Here is a 24,326-nt window from a genome sequence, read left to right as displayed (position 1 = left end):
GTGCTACAGTCATGTAGTGCTTGAGCATTGCATGTTAGATATGTATAATCTTTAAATGTAAGATCCACAGAGCTTCCTTAAGTTTCTTTCTGGCTCTAATGTAACCTACTCTACTTTGTAACAGATTGTACTATTTCTTAAAGAAAATGTATCCTGGCTCTTCGTGAGTTTTTCATTCATCTACAGGATAAGGCAAAGGACATCAGTCACACCAAGGGCCAAGCTTGTTGTACTTTATAATGGAAAGATGTGTGATTTAAAAGGCTCACTTCAGCAACTTTCTTTTTCTCCAACATTGTATTTTCAAGCTTAAGTTGCACCTCTTGAAGCTTATCATTTATAGTTTTATCCACAGCAACAGAAATGTGTTGTTCCCTTTCTTTCTTAGGGTCTGACAAAAGAGCTTCGTAATACTGTCAATATGAACAAACACAGGCATATAAATGGATCAGAATAGTACATAACTAACTATAAAACAACTTATCTCCAAGAAAAACTATACGAGAAGCTCTAGAACAAGACAATGGATAGTAAAAAATAGTACTACACCTCTCTCTGAGTTTCAAGTTGGCTTGCTAAAAGACGATTGTATTCATCCACAATCTGTTAAGAAGAGCAGGACACATGATTTTGAGGAACAAAAATACCAAGAAGGTGTTACAGAGAATCAAAACAAAGAAACTTAAAACTCTTACTGTGTCAGCTTTGCTGCTAAACATAACTCCACTCATATCTGAGTCATCGTGCATGATTTACATCGCTTTTTGAGTGATTGAGTCAATGGACATAACTGTCACCGACATAATCCCAAACACGCTGAGTTTCCAAATCGAGAGAATAGCAGTGCTGAGTGCCTTTCCAGTGCCTGATTGAATGCCCTTCTTTATACCTATAAACGGCAAAAACAATAAAGTGAAGGTTGATTTGGACATGATGACAAAAGCAGAACTACTCATATATTTAACCTCTGACATAGTTTTTCTTTAAATAATCATGTTAAATGCTTCAAAATAGCACATAGCAGAGTGACTATGGGTTCTGAACATCTGACAAAAAAGTCAAAAGGAAATAACTATTACTATATACAAGATTCGTATCAGGGAGTCTAGGAGAAATAAAAGCGATGATATAGTTAAGTTTCATGTTAAATGCTTTGAAATAGCACATAGCAGTGACTATTAGTTCTAAACTTCTGCTGGAAAAAGGTCAAAAGGTAATAATTGTTACTCCCTCCGTCCGAAAAAGCTTGCCCAAAGCTTGTCCCTCAAATGGATGTATCTAGCACTAACTTGGTGCCAGATACATCCATTTGAGGGACTTCGGACGGAGGGAGTACTACATAAAAGACATGTATCAGGTAGCCTGGGAGAAATAGAAGTGATGATATAGTAAAGTTCCAACATAGGTTTCCTACTTTTACTACATATAAAAGCCACATATCAGGGAGTCTGGGAGTAGTAGAAGTGATGATATAGTTAAGCTCCAATGTAGGTTTCCTTTCTTCCTAACTTCTACTGAGTGCACCAGTACAGCACATAGTGTAAAGGTGTGAAATGCTTAAGCATTCCTGCCATAGTAGGACGACTACAAGCTCAGGTACACTTTCAGTCAGCCGGCGTTAGCATACCTTCCGCAACCAACGAAACCACATATCACACAGATCCAGAGGTTTTCAGAGGTCTGGCAAACAGAACATGTAGGATTTGTACGCGCTTCAGACAGCTTCTGACAGAACTGACAAACCTGAAATGGAAACAACAATAAATAAAGGCAAACTACGATGGAACCCAATACACAGACAATTTAACGCTACACATACATGTGGTTATAGTGTTGGAAACTTGGAATGAATTGTATGTGTCTATAAAGCAGCATTTACTTGTTGCAATTTATGATCTAGTCAATTGAAGTGAAAGTCAATATGTATCTTGGTCTTGGATAATTAGATTCAAACAGCTGGCAACAACATTCAATACTTTATACCGGGTAAAAATATATTCATATGAGCACTAGACACAAGGTTTAATATTTAAGTGAATATGTATCTTAGATAATTAGATCCAAACAGTTGATATGAACATTCAATACTCTATACCGAGTGAAATTTAGTCATACGAGCAACAGACACAAAGTTTAATATTTAACACTGCAAATACCCCTGAACCTGAGTAGGTTCCGAGTCTCTGAGAGTACAAATAAAGCCCAAAGTGTGATATAAGTCACCAGATGACTGCACATTCGATGTTGCTGTGGAATTCTTGTTACTTCACTAACCAGTCCTACTGAAGAATATTAAAAGTAAGTGAACGCATGACAAGATTTATATAAAACAAGTAATGGCAACCCAGTGTAGTCTAAAGACAAAACAAGAAAAGATGACTTCCGTCTGAAACAAAGTGATTCCTAGTTTCCCCGTTCGCACGCAATGAAACAGTGATTAAGAAGATCCTTCCTTACCGGACAAGATGAACTGACCCACACCGAAACACATGAACACTTGAAAGAATGATCACAATTAGTAGCCCCAATTCCGCTGATGTCTTGATCCAACCTTTCTGAATCACACACAAAAGATAGTCAACGAACAGACTGGTCATGTACTACCTTACACTAGATACATAACTAAAGCGACGAGCAAAATATTCTAAAAATTGAAGATGAGGAAATGGAATATTGGTATACCTAATTAAATGGTTTCTGAAATGTAGCCAGAAAAGAAGTGGGTGTATCTGTGGATGGTTATACTTAAACAGCAGGAATGCATGCATAAACCATTATATTTTACCCCACAGACACAGTTCTTCAATTGGATAGAAACTACATGGGAGAAGTCCAAGCAGCTTAAAAGGTTGCCTCCAGAAGCTGTCTGTAAGAGAGAGACAGCATGAAAATTTATTTGCCTATATTATGGGGTGCCCTTAAAATAAGGTAATCTGGATTTTGTGAGGGTAGAAACTCCACAGATATGTAAATTTGATGTTTGCAAATGGTGTTTCTGACAAATAAAAGTGCCTAATCTTTTTACTAGATTATTACAACTGCGGTTTTCTCAAGCAACACGGCCATAATCAGAAGTACACTTTGCACGAAGTTCATATCCAATGTTAACACAATACTAAGCTTGTGTGTATGCCTAAAAGGAGCTCACCTATGCAAACAGGACAAGTCAGAAGCTCGGTAGATCCAACCGGTGGGGTGACGGCCAACTCCGTGGATGATGTGTATTGCACAGCAACTATAAACAGAACATGGCACGCCTCTACCTGCACCATGGAACAACAGGCACATCTCCCAAATTTAGCAGCAGCAATGCACAAAATGGATAAACCAGTCAACACCAATTTGACAATCTTACAACCTCTGAGGACGAGAACCTCCAGCCACTGAGGTCCAGGTAGAATCCATCGGCACTCTTCTGATCCTCAAACTCAACAAGCACGCTGTACCGGTCCTCCGCCCCATCATCGCTAGGACCATGACAGCGCATACAAGTGTTATGTGTGAATACTCAAATGCAATCATCAAGACTAAATGCGTCTAGAAATTCACCTGACGACACGGATCTCAGAGGCGTGCTCGACGCAGGGGACGCAGAAGCGGACGAAGTCGTCCGGCGAGCACCAGGAGGCGTGGCACGCGGAAAAGAGCAAATTAGTGAGAAATCAAGGCGGGAGTAGAGAGATGCAGGGGAGCGGTGGGTCGGCGGGCCCGGAGGAGGAGGAAGAGGGGGTGGCGGTGGCGGCGACGGCGGAGGCATAGCATGAAGCGGGGAAGGTGGGGGAGGAGCGGTAGAGGTGGAGGACAACGCAGGTGTGGTGGGTCCTAGGGTTCCGTGCGGCCGCGGCGGAGGTCAGCTGGAGAGATGTTGTGGCGGAGGTGGTGGAGGGGAGAGGGTTGCTGGAGCGTGGGGAGATGGGCGACGGCCAACTCGACAGACTGGATAACGAAGGCTGAACAGTGTCGCTCGTGTCAAGGAACTCAGCATACTTTCATCCGAAAATAATCCAATTTGTTACTGTACTTATTACTAGTTGTGTGACGAAATGTTACTGAATTTCAAAATTAACCGTTTTTTTAGAACACAAAATTAACCGAGTTGCGTGCTATGATACCTAGCATCAACAACAAGAATTACGTCGATCAAAATCGTCAAAAACTTCAAGTGCAGAATTTACACGATTCCCTTACTGGAAATTGTATATAGATGAAAAATAATATAAGGCATGGATCATTTTGTTTGAATTTTTTTTATCAATGTTTGGATGGTTTGGAAAATAACTTGAAAGGATGGTTTTAATAATGAGATATCAATATAAATAATTCTACCATGTGTATTAGTTTTTGTACTATTTCTATGTTACCATTTCTTTAGATATTTCAAAAACTCCCTAGGAAAAAAACATTGATTTCATTGCTATGTCATGATTATACATTTGATAAACAAGAGTAAGAGAGGAGTGAAAGATCCACCTCTCATCCTTGAACTTGTATTCTAACTCACTTTCCAGCTTAAAACGCTACTTTAGGCTTCTGAAAATTTGTTTAAGACACAAAACTTCCACCCATTCGAGTGGTGATTCAGCCAGAGTGTGTGAGCATAGTTAGCATGGGTTGCTCAAAATCAGTGGCGAATCTTGGAAGAAAATCGAGAGCAGGCTCAAAGTTAACGGGGTGGGAAGAAAAGCCACTAACTCCTAATTCTTTTGCCCAAAGAAGGTTAAAATTTGCCAGAATTTTTTGAAATATGAAATCTTGTAACCCAAATTAGCTCAGAATTTTTCAGAGTACTGCTGGGCACACACCAATACAAAAGACTAGAGAAGCAACAACAATGATAGTAATGTTGCTTACTAATGGTATTGCAGAACAACTAGAAACCAATATATAGAAATAGATGCCCAATTATCCAACTGGAAGCCATCTGTCAAAATTAGCATAAGTATTAGCAATATAATGGTATACCAATATAAGGCATCAATAAGTGACTACTAACACTTGTAAAACTGAGATATATCTCTAAGAAATCACATTGTACTCACGAGGCAAATGTCCATTGCGATCTTTCATTTTCTGGAATCGTATCATAATTTGATCATCGGGAATACTTTTAAATATCCTTTTCTCGCAATAGCACACCATTAAATCATTGAGCCAATCATCCGATATCTTATTGCGTAAATCAGTTTTAATGATCTTCATTGCTGAAAAAATTCGCTCGGCCGAGGAAGTTGCCACTGGAAGAATCAATGTCAACTCGATTAGGCGATATACCAATTGGAAAGTTCTATGTTTTGTTGTTTGAACCATCAACCGAGCAAGGGTAGAAACATCCGAACATCCATTGAATTCATCACTTCTCCTAATATTTGTAAGAAATGTTGGAAGTTGAGTTCTTAGCAACAGCCGTTCAGATTGTGTAAAATCCTCAGCATAAATTTCAGCAAGTCGAATAAGTTTGTCAACATTAAACTTTGAGAAGTTGTTGGTTGGAGTAAGGCAAGACATGCAATCCACTAACTCGGTGTTAACTTCATTGAATCGATGATTCATCTCGGTGAGAGTTGCATCAAGAGCAACATTGAATATGCTAACCTTGAAATAATGATGTCGAGTCACCTTATTCTTGCTGCGAACAGATTGCCCCATAGCTCCAACAAGATCATCCATGTTTGGCACCTCAATGCCATGTTCCTCACAGAAGTTTTTTGCTTGGTCGCATAATGACTCATACCCATTATCCCTCATATTTTGCAAAGCTTCTTTCACATCCAAGATCAAACGCAAGGCTTCAACAACATCTTGTTTCTTTCTTTGCAAAGCTTGTGATAGCAAATTAGTGATGCTCAACAAGTTTATTAAGAATAGCATGATGAACACAAACTGGAAGCATTCCATCTGTATGATCAAACCTGAAGCTCCACCTTGAGAAGTGTGTTCCCGGGCATCGTCGACCACAATTGCAAGCACATCCACCACTGCATTCCACATTGTGTACAGACGAAGTAAGGTTCTAAGATGTGAGCCCCAACGAGTAGCTCCTGGTCTAGCTAGGTTAGTTTCTTGATGTAACCCAGTTCCAGATGATATCTTACAATTTTCCATCATTTCTATCAAGTTGTCTTGATGCTTTGCAAGCAATGCATCCTTCCTTTTGCAAGATGAACCCACCTGAGTCACTATCAAGGGAAGGTAGTTGAAAAAATCAGCAATAACCGGACAACACTGAGCCACTGTGACAACCACTAACTGCAACTGGTGGACAAAGCAGTGAACAAAGAAAGCATATGGACTCTCATCACGAATTAGCTTTTGCAAACCGTTGAATTCTCCTCTCATATTTGAAGCCCCGTCGTAACCCTGTCCACGTAGCCTATTAATAGGCAGGCCATGGTACTCCAACACATGGACCAATGCTTCTTTAATTCCGGCAGATGTACAATCTGTGATGTGCTTAATAGCAAGAAATCTCTCCTGAAGCTCCCCGTGATCATCTAAAAATCTGTAAATTTGGGAAGATAAAAGTTAAAAGACAGAAATGAACAATGACTATGCAAGTTTGGGAAGCTACAAGTTAAAGACAGAAATTCATATGCATTAGCTCAAAATTATTGCCATTTGCTCCTTTATTGAGCAATCTCTAGCCTCATCAATAAGTATCGAGAAATTCTTATCTCCAAGCTCTTCCTTGATGACTTTGGTTACCTCCAATGCACAACATGTAGCAAGGTCCTTTTGAATATCTGGACATATCATAAGTGCATTGCCTTGCCCCTTATCAAATGCATCTTTCACATCCTTATTCTTGTCCTTATACCAGTCCAAGAACTCCCTAAAATTGCCTTTGTTGACGGAATTGGAGGATTCATCATGTCCACGAAAAGCTTCCCCTTGAGCTATGAGATACCTTGCACAATCCAATGATGCAGTCAAGCGGATTTTATATTTTATATCAGCCTCTTTATTGTATACTCGCATTTTGGTAGCCACATTGGCCTTTGATTGCTGAAATCAACACATAAGCCCACAGCAATGTTGTGGTAACTAGATGGACCACCAACATGTTTCCTAAAATTTCCCAAAGCAGTTTTCCAACGCTTGTAACCATCTACTGTAAATACATCATTGCCAAATCTAGCCGCTTGTGATGGATTCTTGAAAAGAAAACAAGGGAAACAAAAGGCAGCCTCCTTTTTCACACTATATTCCAACCAATCAAACTTATCTAGCCATTGTGGTTGAAAGGATCTCCAAATTTTACCATCCAATCCCACTTCAAATTTATGCCCAGTAGCTTTGTTTCTTTGTTTCAACAAATAAGCTCTTATCACTTCACTTCGAATTTCAGGGGCATAATCTTCTATTGGTATTCGATCAGCCGGATCACCAAAAATTTGACTTGGATGGAATTCCAGTATATGATGCTTTGGTGGTTGGTTTGTGCTCTCATTAGTTGGGGGATTGGTACTCTCATTTGCATGGGGATTAGTGCTCTCATCGACATCGGTTGAGGGATTAGTGCTCTCATTTGTTGGAGTAGGATGAATTATGTTCTCAATAGAGGCTGGTTGAACAACAACATCAACTGGACGAGCATTGGGTTCGGAAACAACAAGGGGAGCATTTGAATTGCTTGCAAACCAGCTGTGCAAAGTTCTTTTTCTCTTCATTTCTACAAACAAGAATAGCGATTAGTACTAGGTTAATCTTATATACACAGCTAGCCATATTGGTTCTCTTTTCTAGTACTTGTACAGTTTAACTAACCACTTTTAACAACTAGCTACCATTAGTTCATTAGCATGAATTAGTAGCCAAATAGGAAACCAAATAGCTAGCTACAAATAACTACAGAGTATAGAACTACAGACTACAGTACAGAATACAACCTTCAGGTTCAGGAGCTGTCGAGTAGAGCAGCGAGCAACAGCCCGATGGCGCAGCAGCTCGGATGGCCTAGGCGCCCAACAATGAACTAAGCCCCCCCCCCCCCCCCCCTCCTCCTCTAATCCACGGCCACACTAGGGAGGGCACGGGTCAGATGGAGATGCAGTCTGGCGCCGTTTTGGGGAGGGGAAAATGACCAGATTAGGGGAGAGCAGTCCGGGCGCCGATTTGGGGAGGTGGGCTGGCGGCGGTGGCGCGAAGGAGAGGTCCGGTGACCGGCGGCAGCGCGAACGAGGGGTCCGGCGACCGCCGGCGGCTAGGGGCTAGGGCAGTGTAAATCCAGGCGAGCGAGCAACTGCACGAGATGGTTCTCTGCTCTGGAAATTGATGGGCTGGAAAGGGCTATTGAGTGGCTGGGCTGGGCCTTGAAGTTTCAAACTAGTACTAAAAAAATTTGGCATCGCTGGAGGGCAGGCTCAAGCCTGTTTAAGCCTGCCTAGGAGATTCGCCACTGCTCAAAATGGCACATTAGCTAACAACATACCACTTATATCATCCAAATAACACGGCTAATGGTATATGTAAGCTCAATAATTCTTCACATGATTTGTCTCTCCAAAACACAAAGGCTCTCTCAATTTGCCATATATGTACCTTTTTTTGTAAAAAGAATCAGATCTATTATAAAAGTTCACCAAAAGTACAAAGCATCTCAAACATAATAAAAATTACATGGAGATTCAGAGACCACTGAATGACCACTACTACGGCCAGAACAAGCAGTCGACGCGCTCCTCGTTTGTTGATACCTTGTCTTATGAATGTGACTGACATGGTATGTTTGTTCGACTGTAAATCCTCTAAACTGTCACTAACAAGTTTTTTATGCATCCAATGCTTATAGCAAGCAAAATGGTGTGTCGTCGCACTTTATTTCAAGACATCTCCAACATTGACCTTGCCGTGTTGATTCTCACTCTACAAATGCAATAATTAAGATGAGGGATGGAACATGGGAGGGCACATGGCGCCCAACAGATATTAACCACAAGCAACAACGAACGCAACCGATCCCTCTTCCAGCATGACACCATGTCTGAAGAACCTGATCATTATCATACTCCTCATATGAAGCTTCTTCATCCGCCCCCCCCCCCCCCCCCCATTTGAAGGTTGTACTAGCCATTGATGCATACGCCGCTTTGTGAGCTTACACCACGTATGCTGGGGTGTCGTCACCCCTTCCAGCAAGTTTCTTTTGCCAGCATCCTTTTGCAAACTTTCCCATAGATGAAAAAATCACACATATTACAAATCAGCTCAATACGAGCTTATGTTAAAATATTTTTTCGAAGCAAGTTTTGATGCGGGATTTCCACATTGCCCAGGAAAAGTCAGCAATCCCCACAACATGAAAGATCACCTCCACAAGGATATATTTCTTGCAGCCCACCAAAAAATTGGGTACACAAATGGGTCTATAATACACCCCCTTGGTAGTGCATATATATATCACTCCGCACATAAGCATAGTCATACAAACCAGATTGGTGACCGACCTGGTGAGCCTGTCGGTCCAGATTTTCACCAGCCAGACCACTCGTTCACTTGTCCGTTTGCTAGGTTTTTATTAGGCTATAAAAAATTTGTTTTGTAGGCTAATATAGTAATGCGATGAGGTCAAATAAGATAAGTTCCTTAATTTTGACACATAATCGATCGAAGGGCCAAGCCGAAGGCTTCGCATGTTCCCCTAACGACCATGGTTTGATTCCTAGCCTTTGCAGTTTGTTTTTCTCTTTCAAACTAACAATGTGCCTATCACCGGTTCAATCGGTTTTGGTTTTTCTCCTAGTTTGTACAAAAACCAACCAGTTCTCTCCAGTCTGTTTGCAACACGGTCTTTAGAGCCTAAAAATTCACCTGTGTTGGTTTTGGGTTCCATGCATGGGTTTGTCCCTCGCCAGAGGTGCCCCGTGTAACTAGCCTAATTCGTCTCTACGTGGGCGGCCTAGACTCGGTGTCATCGACATTGATATCTGACTTTGTTAGGCACAACACGACAACATGTGTTTCACGGGCACAGTCCCAATTGAGTTATGAGATCGACGTTTGTACTTTGCAGGTGTGTGCAGCTATGCATTGATGGATCAGCATGTTGTGGCATCACAGGACGATTTCTGTTAGGTGGTGCTCTTTAAGTGTTGGGTTATAGGGAGGAAACTCTACGTCCGACCTTCCATGGTAGAACCTGGGAATGGTGGACTTCACACGATATTCTCTTGTCGAAGACATTGCCTCGAGTTTTCTTAGACTTCTCTTCAGGGTGAAACCCATTATCTGATCTCATCTCAGTGGTTGTGTCCTGCGACGGCGCCACTCGTAGGTCGTTCTCTTCCTTGATGCGTCACTTGTTTGAAATGGACCACCACTCCTGTTACTCTAGAGTTGCAACCATTCCTGGTTGATGTTGTGAGATTGTGGGCACATGTTTCCTCTCTTCTCCTTTATCTTATTTTCCCCCTTTCATTCTCTTCTTTCCCCTCTACCATGATCACTTGATTGATGCCATATGTTCTCATGTGCTATCTGCTAAAACAAATGAAGCCAGCAAATTGCTAGATATTTCAAAAAAAAACATTAATCGCTTTCTTTTCCTTTTTGTAATACTTTGACTGTGTGCATTCTCGATGTCTTGACTAGCTTTTTATATTGTGTTGGTGTACGTACATATTGAATGCATGTAGGATATCTTCTTGATATTAATATATTCTCCTTATCAGAAAAAAGTATGTCTAGTCCTTTCATGAGCCTGGTATAGTACCCTTGGACCCCCATGTGGTGTCTTCAGAACTTGAAATGTCTAGCCGGCACTTGCTGTCCAAAAAAAAAAAGGAAACATTCTAGCCGGCTGCAACTAATTGGCCATCCACCTCGTCAAGAGTACATCGAAATATATTTACAACAAGATTCCCTGTGGATGATGAATGATTGCCGATCGATGACTCGGTCCATGTAAACTGGCCGTCTGTGCCAAGCTGTACTCCTTGCCTCGTATTCCTGGCATGGTCTAGTTGTAAGAAGAAGCCAGCGAAAGATAAAAGCAAAGCCTGCAGAACTGTAAAACCACTCACCGTTTCTCTTCGAAAGTGGATAGGAGAAGGAGAAGCTTATTATCAGATATGGGTAGCTGCCTGCCATCATGTGGATCATTGTCTTTGATACTACTTGTGTTGTTGCAGCCCATGCTTCACTCGTCCTCTGGCTGCTTCGTGGAGGAGAGGGCTGCTCTACTTGACATCCGGTCTTCCCTACCGAGAGCGCATTCCCTGATTGCGCTTGATTCATGGGGGGAGGATGATGATGACTGCTGCTCGTGGGAGCGCGTGAAATGCAACAACACAACACAGCGAGTGTCTCATCTCAACCTTTCTTCCATTTTTGGAGCTTATTCACACGATTTTTGGTATTTAAACTCGACGGTGTTTTCTGCACTACATGAGCTTGAATACCTTGATCTCTCATACAATTTTGCACGTTTGCTAGCCTTGGAAGGTACATATATGCTCCAAACTCTCTTTTTTCTTAACGATATGTATATGTGCGGTGACTTCTTATTCTCCTTGTTGTACAAACAAAAACACCTGCAGGTTTACTTGGACTAGCCAAGCTTCGATATCTCGACCTCAGTGAGAGTGCATGGGAAGGGGGGTTTCCAGAATTTATTGGGCAAATTGTTTCACTGGAAGTTTTAGCTCTCAACGGTAACAGCATGACCGGAGGTCTTCCAAGCGCAGGTGCAGATTTGTGCTTAATTAAAGTAGAGTACTAAGGTAAACGTCAAAATTGCATATTCATAAACTTGTCTCGCATGCCTACACACATTGCAGCTGTTGAGAATCTCAGAAACTTGCGACAACTGAAGATGTCTGGGAATAGCTTGAACGGAAGCCTCCCAGCTTCGCTATTTGCACTTCCTCACCTAAAGTTCCTAGATCTCTACAATAATAACTTTGATGGGCATATTCCAATAGGCTCATCCTCGGGGCCAATGTCACTTGAAGTCCTAGATCTCAGTTTTAATCGCCTCAGCGGAACTCTCCCAGTTAGAGGTAAAAAAATCTTACGTTGGAAAAAGGGATTTCATGTTTCATACCTCAGTTTCTGCCACCTATAATAATTATACAACTTGTATGCATCGCAGCTTTTAAAAACATCAGGAGCTTGAATTTGTGTCACAACAAGTTTAGTGGATCTCTCCCTGTGTCATTATTTGCACTTCCTCAGATGAAGTCCCTAGATCTCTCGTATAATAAATTTGAGGGACATTTTCCCACTAGTTTGTCTTCAGAACCAGTTCAGCTTGAAGTCTTACATCTGGAGTCTAATATGTTGAGTGGAGCTCTTCCGACTGAACGAGGTACACAATGAGCATTTAATTCCGACCTAGATCAGTGAAAGAAATGTTCCCATTGTTTCTAATTGTTACATGATTTTATTATTTTGCAGAAATTAAAAATCTTCAAAGCCTACGAGAGTTGTATTTGAGTTCCAACCAATTCAGCGGAAACATTCCAACATCCTTGTTTTCGCTTCCACATATTGAACAGTTGAATCTCTCAAATAATTTGTTGGGAGGGTCAATCCTGATAAATCCTTCTTCCAATCTTTCATTGTCGCTTAAGAGTCTTCGTTTTTCTCAAAACAATTTGAGTGGTAGACTTTCTTTCATTTCGCTTCAAAGCCTCACAAAACTAGAAGAGATAGACCTTTCAGGCAATGTTAACCTGGCTGTTGACGTTAATATTTCCAGATGGACACCTCCGTTCCAATTGAAACAACTGCTCCTCTCTGGTTGTGACCTTGACAAGAACATTATTGCGGAACCACATTTTTTACGCACACAGCGTCACTTAGAGGTACTTGATTTGTCCAACAATAACGTATCAGGTAGCATGCCAAATTGGTTATTTACAAAGGAAGCAACACTACAGGATCTAAATCTTAGGAATAACTCGCTAACTGGATCCCTGGACCCAATATGGCATGCCCAATCTTCTCTCAGCCATATCGACATACACATGAACCGTGTCACGGGACAGCTGCCGGCCAACCTTAGCTCAATGTTTCCATATTTGGATGTTCTAGATTTTTCGAGTAACGACTTGTTTGGTCACATGCCAACGTCACTGTGCGAAATCAGTGAGATGCATGTTTTAGACATATCAAACAACAAACTTTCTGGGGAGGTTCCAGCTTGTATTTTTAGTAAAGGTAGGCTATTGATCTTGAAGGTCTCAAACAACAAGCTTGGTGGTCTGGTTTTTGCTGGGGTAAATATTTTGTCCTATAATATGGAGGAATTGTACCTGGATAATAACAAATTTGAAGGTAAAATACCACCTAATCTTTCAGGAGAGTACCTAAAGGTCATGGATTTGCATGATAACGAGCTGTCTGGCGAACTTGATACTTCATTTTGGAATCTGCCTTCTTTGGTAATCCTGAATCTTTCTGGCAACCGTATGACCGGAAAAATTGGTTCACAAATCTGTGGCTTTACAAGCATTGCACTTCTGGATCTATCGAGCAATAAACTTACAGGGCATGTACCAAACTGTAGCTTTGTATGGCTCAGTTTTCTTAACCTGTCTGGGAACTCCTTAACTGGTGATATCTCTTATCACTTTTTCAACGCATCAAATCTGATTGCTTTGGATATCCGACACAATCAATTCACAGGCAGCCTACACTGGGTACGGTATCTTGATAACATTAGGATACTTTCCCTAGGTGGAAATAAATTTGAAGGGCAGATCACTCCAAACCTGTGCCAACTCATGTACTTAAGGATAATTGATTTCTCCCATAACAAGCTTTCAGGTTCATTACCAGCATGTGTTGGTAACATCTCATTCAATAGTGACACAGATGATCAATTGTTTTTGCCAGCTTATTGGCCATCAAAACCCTACAATTCTTTCTATGGCTTAAGAGATTTCACCTTTGCTACCAAAGGGAATCTATACACGTATGGTCGCAGTTTCTTTGTTTCCATGTCAGGGATTGACCTGTCTGTAAACATGCTGGATGGAGAAATTCCTTGGGAGCTTGGAAATCTGAGCCATATCAAATCCCTGAACCTGTCCAACAATTTATTTGTTGGTCCAATCCCAATGACCTTTGGCAGCATGGAGGAGATAGAAAGCTTGGACCTCTCCCACAACAAGCTGAGTGGACCAATACCTTGGGAGTTAGATCAATTATCATCATTGGGGGCGTTCTCTGTGGCATACAACAACTTGTCAGGATGTATACCAAACTCTGGTCAGCTCCGCTCATTCAGCATGGACAGCTACCTAGCCAACACCAACCTTCACAAGATTACTCAGGGGGATACTTGTGCTGCTCCCGGTCCAGATCCTGCTGCCGGGAAAGATGTGGAAGAGACACCCAGTGACCCAGTTCTATATGTGGTCACAGCTGCCGGCTTTGTGTTGGCATTTTGGGCCACTGTTGGGTTCTCATTTTTCCATCCTTATGGAAGATCAGTAATCCTCAAGATGTAGTGCTTGAGCCATTAAACACCCGTACTACAGTCATGTAGTGCTTGAGCATTACATGTTAGATATGTATAATCTTTAAATGTAAGATCCAGAGAGCTTCCTTAAGTTTCTTTCTGGTTCTAATGTAACGTACTCTACATTGTAACAGATTGTACTACTTCTTAAAAGAGAATGTATCAGACCATTTATATACATATGCAGCAAATATTCATTTGTGATCATCAGACACTCCACTATTTTTTAACTTTTTTGCTAAAATTATTTTATCACTCTGATAGTCCGTAAAAAAGGAATTTATCTAAAACGTCAACATTTGGATAGTTATATAAAACTGAACCATATTGGACAAAATGTCATTTACTGACAGTGCTTGAGCAATTACACATCCTTACAGAAGATCTGTAATGCTCGAGCTATAGTTCTTGAACAATTGCAAATTGTAAGTTATGTAATGCAAAACAGTATCACAGTTATGTAGTGTGCATTCCTGAAATTACTTTCTGGGTATGTAACAGAATTGTATTTTGTATCAGATTCTACTTTTTCTTGCTGAGAGTACCAGATGGACTTGATTAGTACAGTGAGAGAAACTACAATGAAAGAGCGACCTTGTGCTTCTCACACAAAGTCAGAAGATTCATGCATTCGTACTAGCAAAGTCGCCGTTAATTCCTTCTCTTGCTTGTTCTTGATGACCTTTTACCCTTTCCAGAATCTGATTCCATGGCCAGTGGCACCAGCATACCTCCTTTGAGGTCATCAGCATGTGAACTCTTCGCAATAGACTTTTGTAACTTGATGGAATATTTGAAGTCCTTTATCTGCAGGGATTATATAGGTCGTGTTACCTAATGCACCTTTTACTGAAACCCACCTCCCAGAGATTATAGCTTTTACAAGAAACAGTATTGAAAACAATATAAGCACCTGTTCTTCCAGGTCAAGAATCGTATCATCCTTCAGCTTCAACTGTGCTCTCTCCCTGTGGATGCAGATTCATCAAAAAAGGATACAGGATACTTATGGTATTTTAGAATGGAATAGATATGAAAGGAGAATATCCGAACAACCTCTAAATAAGACTGAACATGACATACTTATATAGTTCAGTAAAACATTTCAAGTTCTAGACTTCTTTCACATGACACATCTTGAATGGAACGCAGCTGCTACCATTTTCAGGTGGAAAGATCAAAACATACCTTTCCTCTATTCCTTTTACTGTCTGGCGCCATATATCCTGGCTCTTCGTGAGTTTTTCATTCATCTACAGGAGAAGGCAAAGGACATCAGTAACGCCAAATAGGCAAACTGGTTGTACTTTGTAAGGGAAAAGGCAGGGTGATTTAAATAAGCTCACTTCAGCAACTTTCTTTTTCTCCAACATTGTATTTTCAAGCTTAAGCTGCAGCTCTTGAAGCTTATCATTTATAGTTTTATCCACAGCAACAGAAATGTGGTGTTCCCTTTCTTTCTTAGCATCTGACAAAAGAGCTTCGTAATACTGTCAATATGAACAAACACAGGCATATAAATGGATCAGAATAGTAAATAACTATAACAAAATTTATCTCCAGGAAAAACTATATGAGAAGCTCTAGAACAATACAATGGACAGTGACCATACAAAAAAATAGTGCTACAAAGGAAAGAGCACTGCACCTCTCGCTGAGTTTCAAGTTGGCTTGCTAAAAGACGATTGTATTCATCCACAATCTGTTAAGAAGAGCAGGGCACATGATTTTGAGAAGCAAGAATACAAAGAAGGTGTTACAGAGAATCAAAACAAAGAAACTTAAATCTCTTACTGTGTCCGCTTTGCTGCTAAACATAACTCAACCCATATCTGAGTCATCGTGCATGCAGTTTACACAGTTGTCCCCGGGATATTCACATATTGAACTGAACTTAGCATGCTTTACATCGCTTTTTGAGTGATTGAGTCGATGGACATAACTGTCACCAACATAATCCCAAACACGCTGAGTTTCCAAATCGAGAGAATAGCAGTACTGAGTGCCTTTCCAGTGCCTGATTGAATGCCCTTCTTTATACCTAAAAACGGCAAATTAATAAACTGAAGGTTGATTTGGGCATGTTGACAAAAGTAGAACTAATCATATATTTAACCTCTGACATAATTTTTCTTTAAATAATCATGTTAAATGCTTCAAAATAGCACATAGCAGAGCGACTATGGGTTCTGAACATCTGATAAAAAAGGTCAAAAGGAAATGACTATTAATACATAAAAGACACGTATCAGGGAGTCTAGGAGAAATAAAGCGATGATATAGTTAAGTTTCATGTTAAATGCTTTGAAATAGCACATAGCAGAGTGACTATTAGTTCTGAACTTCTGATGAGAAAAGGTGAAAAGGAAATAACTACTACTACATAAAAGACATGTACCAGGTAGTCTGGGAGAAATAGAAGTGATGAGTAAAGTTCCAATGTAGGTTTCCTACTTTGACTACATATAAAAGCCACATATCAGGGAATCTGGGAGTAGTAGAAGTGATGATATAGTTAAGCTCCAATGTAGGTTTCCTTTCTTCCTAATTTCTACTGAGTGCACCAGTACAGCACATAGTGTAAAGGTGTGAAATGCTTAAGCATTCCTGCCATAGTAGGACGACTACAAGCTCAGGTACACTTTCAGTCAGCCGGCGTTAGCATACCTTCCGCAACCAACGAAACCACATATCACACAGATCCAGAGGTTTTCAGAGGTCTGGCAAACAGAACATGTAGGATTTGTACGCGCTTCAGACAGCTTCTGACAGAACTGACAAACCTGAAATGGAAACAACAATAAATAAAGGCAAACTACGATGGAACCCAATACACAGACAATTTAACGCTACACATACATGTGGTTATAGTGTTGGAAACTTGGAATGAATTGTATGTGTCTATAAAGCAGCATTTACTTGTTGCAATTTATGATCTAGTCAATTGAAGTGAAAGTCAATATGTATCTTGGTCTTGGATAATTAGATTCAAACAGCTGGCAACAACATTCAATACTTTATACCGGGTAAAAATATATTCATATGAGCACTAGACACAAGGTTTAATATTTAAGTGAATATGTATCTTAGATAATTAGATCCAAACAGTTGATATGAACATTCAATACTCTATACCGAGTGAAATTTAGTCATATGAGCAACAGACACAAAGTTTAATATTTAACACTGCAAATACCCCTGAACCTGAGTAGGTTCCGAGTCTCCGAGAGTACAAATAAAGCCCAAAGTGTGATATAAGTCACCAGATGACTGCACATTCGATGTTGCTGTGGAATTCTTGTTACTTCACTAACCAGTCCTACTGAAGAATATTAAAAGTAAGTGAACGCATGACAAGATTTATATAAAACAAGTAATGGCAACCCAGTGTAGTCTAAAGACAAAACAAGAAAAGATGACTTCCGTCTGAAACAAAGTGATTCCTAGTTTCCCCGTTCGCACGCAATGAAACAGTGATTAAGAAGATCCTTCCTTACCGGACAAGATGAACTGACCCACACCGAAACACATGAACACTTGAAAGAATGATCACAATTAGTAGCCCCAATTCCGCTGATGTCTTGATCCAACCTTTCTGAATCACACACAAAAGATAGTCAACGAACAGACTGGTCATGTACTACCTTACACTAGATACATAACTAAAGCGACGAGCAAAATATTCTAAAAATTGAAGATGAGGAAATGGAATATTGGTATACCTAATTAAATGGTTTCTGAAATGTAGCCAGAAAAGAAGTGGGTGTATCTGTGGATGGTTATACTTAAACAGCAGGAATGCATGCATAAACCATTATATTTTACCCCACAGACACAGTTCTTCAATTGGATAGAAACTACATGGGAGAAGTCCAAGCAGCTTAAAAGGTTGCCTCCAGAAGCTGTCTGTAAGAGAGAGACAGCATGAAAATTTATTTGCCTATATTATGGGGTGCCCTTAAAATAAGGTAATCTGGATTTTGTGAGGGTAGAAACTCCACAGATATGTAAATTTGATGTTTGCAAATGGTGTTTCTGACAAATAAAAGTGCCTAATCTTTTTACTAGATTATTACAACTGCGGTTTTCTCAAGCAACACGGCCATAATCAGAAGTACACTTTGCACGAAGTTCATATCCAATGTTAACACAATACTAAGCTTGTGTGTATGCCTAAAAGGAGCTCACCTATGCAAACAGGACAAGTCAGAAGCTCGGTAGATCCAACCGGTGGGGTGACGGCCAACTCCGTGGATGATGTGTATTGCACAGCAACTATAAACAGAACATGGCACGCCTCTACCTGCACCATGGAACAACAGGCACATCTCCCAAATTTAGCAGCAGCAATGCACAAAATGGATAAACCAGTCAACACCAATTTGACAATCTTACAACCTCTGAGGACGAGAACCTCCAGCCACTGAGGTCCAGGTAGAATCCATCGGCACTCTTCTGATCCTCAAACTCAACAAGCACGCTGTACCGGTCCTCCGCCCCATCATCGCTAGGACCATGACAGCGCATACAAGTGTTATGTGTGAATACTCAAATGCAATCATCAAGACTAAATGCGTCTAGAAATTCACCTGACGACACGGATCTCAGAGGCGTGCTCGACGCAGGGGACGCAGAAGCGGACGAAGTCGTCCGGCGAGCACCAGGAGGCGTGGCACGCGGAAAAGAGCAAATTAGTGAGAAATCAAGGCGGGAGTAGAGAGATGCAGGGGAGCGGTGGGTCGGCGGGCCCGGAGGAGGAGGAAGAGGGGGTGGCGGTGGCGGCGACGGCGGAGGCATAGCATGAAGCGGGGAAGGTGGGGGAGGAGCGGTAGAGGTGGAGGACAACGCAGGTGTGGTGGGTCCTAGGGTTCCGTGCGGCCGCGGCGGAGGTCAGCTGGAGAGATGTTGTGGCGGAGGTGGTGGAGGGGAGAGGGTTGCTGGAGCGTGGGGAGATGGGCGACGGCCAACTCGACAGACTGGATAACGAAGGCTGAACAGTGTCGCTCGTGTCAAGGAACTCAGCATACTTTCATCCGAAAATAATCCAATTTGTTACTGTACTTATTACTCCCTCCGTCTAGGTGTGTAAGTCATCTTACGCGAATCAATCTGTGGTTGAGTTGGTTAGGTGGACAGTGGTATCCCCAACCCACCAGGGTTCAAATCCTGATGCTCGCATTATTCCTGAATTTATTTCAGGATTTCCGGCGATGCGCTTTCAGTGGGAGGAGACGTTCCCGTCTACGACGAGGCGCCTACGGTGACTTCGTAAGTGTATGCGCGGGTTAACCAGCGGTCAACACGTGGCTTGGTGGACCCATCACTCAAACAACCCACCAGATCGTAGTGGATGAGACGAGAATAGATCAGGATCGATAGAGAATTGCCCTCTCACGTGGACGAGCATCTACGATGTTCTTCGGCATGGAAGGAGCTCCCGCGACTTCTTCATCCATAGGTTTGTTGTTGTGCCTTGAATCTGCAAATTATCAACACTCTCATCATATGGAGGAGACAAGATTAAACAGAAACAAACTAAGAGCTTAATCTATGACATGCGGATTAATCCTTTAGACTTAGCTCCTCGTACTTCATCTTCCATTGGTCTGTTTGTGTCTTTTTGCCAATTGTAATGATAGAGAATATTGTATCTAAGAAAAAAGTCAATTTTTTGGTAATGCTCCTATGAATACAGTGCGATATTTGGCAAAATATGTTGTTGAATCTTCAAGTGTTGTTCAGGTTTCACTACAAGAGGACTGAACATCGTGTGGTTTTTTTTTACAAAAATGGTTCGCCCATGAACTAATTAGTATATGATATTCTTTTTATGTTGTGTAGATCAGGAGACCACAAATGTGGGAGAGGCAAGTCAAAACACAGATGATTATTACAGCAAAAGGTTAAAGCCAGAGATAGGAATGGAATTTGAGAATGAGGATATAGCATATGAGTTTTATAATGCATATGCAGGACATGCAGGTTTCAGTGTCAGGAAATTTTGGCATGATAAATCCTCAACGAATGTTATTCGAACAAAGAAATTTGTATGCTCAAAGGCAGGTTTCAAGGACAAGAGCAAGGAACAATGCCAGCGGAAACGAGCAGATACAAGAGTTGGGTGTCTGGCAGAGATGACCATTAAAATAAGTGCTAACGGAAAATATGTTATAAGCAGCTTTGAGGATGCCCATAATCATGAACTGGTAACTCCAAGCAAAGCCCATCTACTGCGATCCCAAAGAAGAATTACAGAAGCTCAGAAGGCCCAGATTGACATTTTGAATGATTCAGGTATTAGACCAAAATCTGGTCATGAAGTGATGAGTAGGCAAGCAGGAGGGCGACAAAGTCTTTGCTTCGGTCACAAAGATTATAAAAATTATCTCTGATCGAAGCGTATGCAATCAATCCAAGAAGGAGATACAGGTGCCATTCTTCAATATCTACAGGAGAAGCAAATGGAAAATCCTTCCTTTTTTTATGCAATACAAGTAGATGAAGAGGATATGATGACTAACATATTCTGGGCAGATGCAAGATCAATATTAGATTATCACTACTTTGGTGATGTGGTATGCTTTGACACAACCTTTAAGACAAATAGTTATGGCAGACCATTTGCCCCTTTTGTTGGTGTCAACCATCATAAACAAACAGTGGTTTTTGGAGCTGCATTATTGTATGATGAAACAGCCGATACGTTTGAATGGTTATTTGAAACATTCAAAAGGGCCATGTCAGGAAAGGAACCAAAAACAATATTGACCGACCAATGTCCTGCCATTATTAGTGCCATTGACAAGGTTTTTACTAATTCAATACATCGTCTATGTGTGTGGCACATGTATCAGAATGCTGCAAAACATTTGAGTCATGTTTTCCAAGGTTCAAAGACATTTAAGAAAGATTTTGCCAAGTGTGTTTATGATTTTGAGGAAGTTGATGAATTCTTAGCAGGTTGGAATGATATGCTAGTGAAATATAATTTGGAAGACAATGACTGGCTACATAGATTATTCCAGAACAAGGAGAAGTGGGCTTTGGTTTACGGTCGACAGACCTTTTGTGCGGATATGAAATCTACACAAAGAAGTGAGAGCATGAATGCATTATTGAAGCGGTACTTGCATGTTCGTCTTGATTTATTAGATGTCTTCAAGCACTATGAGAGGGCCGTGGATGATAGAAGGTATGCTGAAGTGGAAAGTGATTTCTATGCGAGTCAAACATCACCAAAAGTGCCACATGTGCAGATGCTGATTCAAACTTCCAAAGTATATACACCTGCTATGTTTGAGATATTTAAAGGAGAATTTGACATGGTAATGGGATATTGTGTGTATGAAAGTGGTCGTAGTGCCTCTATTTCTGAATTCAAGGTTACCCATTCAGCTAGCCAAAATAGTCATACAGTGAAATTTGATCATGATGGATCAAAAGTTTCATGCTCATGCAAAAAGTTTGAATTTGTTGGGGTATTGTGTCGTCATGCATTGAAGGTGTTGGACCACAACAATATTAAGGAGTTGGCACCGGAATATATCTTGAAAAGATGGACAAGGCAAGCAAAATCAGGGCCATCACATGCAATTCAAAAGTGCGCTGATGATGAAGATGCTAGAGTTGTGCTAGCTAGGCAGTATGGATCACTATGTCGCACTTACAATAACATTTTGAGCAAAGCAGCAGCAAACAAAGAGGCATATGCACTACTGCAAAGTATGTCAATTGAACTAATGGAAAAGGTGGACCAGATTTTACATGGAAGCAACCAGTCGAAAGATATCCCATCAAATCATGAACAAGCTGAGAAGCAAGCAGAGAAACAACCAGTTGAATGCAACAATGAGAACATTGTCCAAGCACATGGAATAAAGAGAAAAGAAAAAGGAAATAGCAGTAAGAGGATTAAATCTGGTTTGGAACTAAACAATAAGAATACACGGAAGAAAGGTATGGTATAGCACACGAAATGGGTACATAAATATTTGCTCATGTTATTTAAATAGATCTAACAATTTCTTTTCCAAATAGGTCAAGCAACAACATGCAAGAATAGGAATGATGATTGTGCTCCTGCCTCAACTGAAGCAAATCCTAGCTTCACCATGTCAAATCATTACTCCAACTTGCAAGTACTGCAGAGTGCCATGCCTCTAGTACCACATGCTACGAACTACAGCTTGCAAGTATCTTCGCACGCTATGCCTCCAAACCCACAAGCTACAGACTACAATTTGCAAGTATTGCCGCGTGCTATGCCTCCACAACCACAAGCTATGAACTACAATTTGCAAGTATTGTCGCGCTCTATGCCTCCGCAACCACAGGCAGAGAACTACAATTTGCATCAACTTCCTCAGATTATGACACCAGTACCACAGCCAGAGAATTATAATTCGCAAGTATTGCATCACGGCCTGCCTCAAGTATCGCAGGCAAATGCTACTTCTTTTCAGCAGTTACTCGGCTTGCAACCACAACAACCATATTTCTATTATGGTACTCAACCAAGTCAGGTATATTTATATAGTTAGTCGTTAAAAATTAAGATGAACATGCATAGGCCATTCACTTCCGTTAACTTTAAACTGCATGTAGAGTTCTGTATTGATACCGACCTCGGATTGGCCAACATATCAAAATGACCAGCTGCCGACTAAGGTATTGTTTCATTTATAAGTCAGACTCTCAAATTCAAGTTTATTTCTCACACAAAATCGTTCCTTTCTTATTTCAGGACTTGGGTGGCCAATCAAGCCATGAACAAGATAGCACTTTTAAATAGCTCTGTATAAATATTGCTTCTCAGAATTTCTCTACAAAACAATAACATCCTGATGTAATAGTTTATCTTACTATTCCTTTTGGTGTGAGATGTATAACGGATTTATTCTAAATGGAGACATAAAAGTGTACTGATTAGTTGCTGGTTATTTCTCTATGGTTCAATCCACAAGGATCTTTCACCAATTTGAGATTTCTGTGACTGTTGTGTGACTTAAAACAGAGAACATGTCCACATGAGGCTGCCTAGTTTGAAATCATTGAAAGCTAGTTCAATCTCAAATTAATTGTTATCTTAGCAATATACTACGTAGTAATTAATTGGATGGCCCATGTACTAGTATGAAGCCATCGAAAGCTAGCTACTAGTACAGGATATAGATGAAGAAATCAGCTACCACTAACCTCTGTCTGACGAGTGTGCATCGGCCTCCCGTCTTGATGTGCGCCTCGACGACCTCCGGCGGCATCCCGGCGAAGCGGCGCTGCACCCAGCCGACCGCACGCCCTGCAGGTCCCCACCTTCTCCAACGGATCTGCTTGGTCCAGGAGGGGAACGGCGGCATGCCAGAGCAGCTACTCCAGCCTCGGCCGTGGCTTGGGCGCGCCGGAGTCAGGCAGCGGCAGCACCGGCAGCAGCCGCTGCTCCCTCTCTGTCGCTGGCCACGACCACGAGCCTGGACCGCCGGACGGCGGACCTCACTTTCTCGAATCCTCTCTCTCTCACGAAGCTCAGCTCAGTGGAATAATGGTACTAGCTCGAAGCGTCCGCGGCGGATAAGGCAAGGGAAAGGACTTTTCAGAAAACCAAACAAAACAAAATCTGTCTATTAAGTGGTGGGGCCACGGGTACATGTGTTGCTCAATGATTGGCCCTGCACAATAGCGCGTGCAGGGCTCCCAGCAGGAGAGCCGAACCCTGTACTGATGCTTAAAAAAAAGTGTAAATTATCTTACGAAAATCAGGTATTTCTAAAAATCTAAGACATAATACATTAAATTCCATCCTCGTTTTTATCCCAGCCTTGTACTACTGTCCACAAGAAATATGCATGATAGGAAGAGGAGGCGC

At 41.2% G+C, this 24,326-nt stretch overlaps 4 protein-coding genes across 12 annotated transcripts; 2 read left to right on the top strand and 2 right to left on the bottom strand.

Moving 5' to 3' along the window:
* Nucleotides 1–45: 45 nt before the first annotated feature.
* LOC147987138 (BRAP2 RING ZnF UBP domain-containing protein 1-like) lies at nucleotides 46–4,845 on the bottom strand. 2 transcript variants are annotated; one of them, XM_087545154.1, is made up of 9 exons: nucleotides 3,550–4,845; nucleotides 3,359–3,467; nucleotides 3,149–3,263; nucleotides 2,458–2,555; nucleotides 1,628–1,743; nucleotides 696–889; nucleotides 550–603; nucleotides 270–413; nucleotides 46–180 (listed from the first exon to the last, which is right to left on the bottom strand). In XM_087545154.1, the coding sequence occupies exons 6-9, from the start codon at nucleotides 747–749 to the stop codon at nucleotides 106–108; spliced, it is 327 nt and encodes a 108-aa protein (XP_087401280.1). In that variant the 5' UTR covers nucleotides 750–889; nucleotides 1,628–1,743; nucleotides 2,458–2,555; nucleotides 3,149–3,263; nucleotides 3,359–3,467; nucleotides 3,550–4,845; the 3' UTR covers nucleotides 46–105. The 2 variants fall into 2 exon arrangements, 1 of the variants encoding a protein (XP_087401280.1); XR_015617575.1 differs by lacking the exons at nucleotides 46–180; nucleotides 270–413; nucleotides 550–603; nucleotides 696–889; nucleotides 1,628–1,743 and adding exons at nucleotides 2,186–2,282; nucleotides 2,683–2,866 and having other exon boundaries at nucleotides 3,550–4,843.
* A 6,200-nt stretch (nucleotides 4,846–11,045) lies between these two features.
* On the top strand, nucleotides 11,046–14,547 carry LOC125540069 (receptor-like protein 1). 2 transcript variants are annotated; one of them, XM_087545144.1, is made up of 5 exons: nucleotides 11,046–11,439; nucleotides 11,535–11,681; nucleotides 11,775–11,996; nucleotides 12,089–12,235; nucleotides 12,400–14,547. In XM_087545144.1, the coding sequence occupies exons 1-5, from the start codon at nucleotides 11,067–11,069 to the stop codon at nucleotides 14,451–14,453; spliced, it is 2,943 nt and encodes a 980-aa protein (XP_087401270.1). In that variant the 5' UTR covers nucleotides 11,046–11,066; the 3' UTR covers nucleotides 14,454–14,547. The 2 variants fall into 2 exon arrangements, with proteins under 2 accessions (XP_087401270.1, XP_087401269.1); XM_087545143.1 differs by having other exon boundaries at nucleotides 11,067–11,439; nucleotides 12,089–12,304; nucleotides 12,394–14,547.
* A 221-nt stretch (nucleotides 14,548–14,768) lies between these two features.
* On the bottom strand, nucleotides 14,769–24,019 carry LOC125537639 (BRAP2 RING ZnF UBP domain-containing protein 1). 7 transcript variants are annotated; one of them, XM_087545150.1, is made up of 14 exons: nucleotides 23,660–24,019; nucleotides 19,054–19,943; nucleotides 18,863–18,971; nucleotides 18,653–18,767; nucleotides 18,187–18,370; nucleotides 17,962–18,059; nucleotides 17,669–17,786; nucleotides 17,132–17,247; nucleotides 16,259–16,505; nucleotides 16,113–16,166; nucleotides 15,811–15,954; nucleotides 15,653–15,717; nucleotides 15,378–15,432; nucleotides 14,769–15,271 (listed from the first exon to the last, which is right to left on the bottom strand). In XM_087545150.1, exons 9-14 carry the CDS (start codon nucleotides 16,280–16,282, stop codon nucleotides 15,116–15,118), a joined length of 498 nt encoding a protein of 165 aa, XP_087401276.1. In that variant the 5' UTR covers nucleotides 16,283–16,505; nucleotides 17,132–17,247; nucleotides 17,669–17,786; nucleotides 17,962–18,059; nucleotides 18,187–18,370; nucleotides 18,653–18,767; nucleotides 18,863–18,971; nucleotides 19,054–19,943; nucleotides 23,660–24,019; the 3' UTR covers nucleotides 14,769–15,115. The 7 variants fall into 7 exon arrangements, with proteins under 7 accessions (XP_087401276.1, XP_087401273.1, XP_087401274.1 ...); XM_087545147.1 differs by lacking the exon at nucleotides 17,669–17,786; XM_087545148.1 differs by lacking the exon at nucleotides 18,187–18,370.
* Nucleotides 20,808–23,653, top strand: LOC147987137 (protein FAR1-RELATED SEQUENCE 5-like). The gene has a single exon (XM_087545145.1). The coding sequence runs from the start codon at nucleotides 20,866–20,868 to the stop codon at nucleotides 22,429–22,431; it is 1,566 nt and encodes a 521-aa protein (XP_087401271.1). The 5' UTR covers nucleotides 20,808–20,865; the 3' UTR covers nucleotides 22,432–23,653.
* Nucleotides 24,020–24,326: the final 307 nt, after the last annotated feature.

The sequence above is a fragment of the Triticum urartu genome, chromosome 2A (genome assembly GCF_056163025.1).
Source record: "Triticum urartu cultivar PI428250 chromosome 2A, HENAU_Tu73, whole genome shotgun sequence".
NCBI classification, from domain to species: domain Eukaryota; kingdom Viridiplantae; phylum Streptophyta; class Magnoliopsida; order Poales; family Poaceae; genus Triticum; species Triticum urartu.
This window is presented reverse-complemented; position numbering and strand designations above follow the sequence as displayed.

Bases quoted from the DNA above. Each gene is read 5' to 3' on its own strand.
- LOC147987138 (XM_087545154.1), bottom strand. From the start codon at position 749: ATGCACGATGACTCAGATATGAGTGGAGTTATGTTTAGCAGCAAAGCT. The intron at 604-695 runs GTAAGAGTTTTA...TCTTCTTAACAG, and splicing joins TTAGCAGCAAAGCTGACACA to ATTGTGGATGAATACAATCG. The intron at 181-269 runs GTGAGCCTTTTA...CTTATCCTGTAG, and splicing joins AGAAAAAGAAAGTTGCTGAA to ATGAATGAAAAACTCACGAA.
- LOC125540069 (XM_087545143.1), top strand. From the start codon at position 11,067: ATGGGTAGCTGCCTGCCATCATGTGGATCATTGTCTTTGATACTACTT. The intron at 11,682-11,774 runs GTGCAGATTTGT...CACACATTGCAG, and splicing joins CGGAGGTCTTCCAAGCGCAG to CTGTTGAGAATCTCAGAAAC. The intron at 12,305-12,393 runs GTACACAATGAG...ATTATTTTGCAG, and splicing joins AGCTCTTCCGACTGAACGAG to AAATTAAAAATCTTCAAAGC.
- LOC125537639 (XM_087545150.1), bottom strand. From the start codon at position 16,282: ATGTTTAGCAGCAAAGCGGACACA. The intron at 15,718-15,810 runs GTGAGCTTATTT...CTTCTCCTGTAG, and splicing joins AGAAAAAGAAAGTTGCTGAA to ATGAATGAAAAACTCACGAA. The intron at 15,272-15,377 runs GTGCTTATATTG...TAATCCCTGCAG, and splicing joins TTCTTGACCTGGAAGAACAG to ATAAAGGACTTCAAATATTC.
- LOC147987137 (XM_087545145.1), top strand. From the start codon at position 20,866: ATGCAATCAATCCAAGAAGGAGATACAGGTGCCATTCTTCAATATCTA.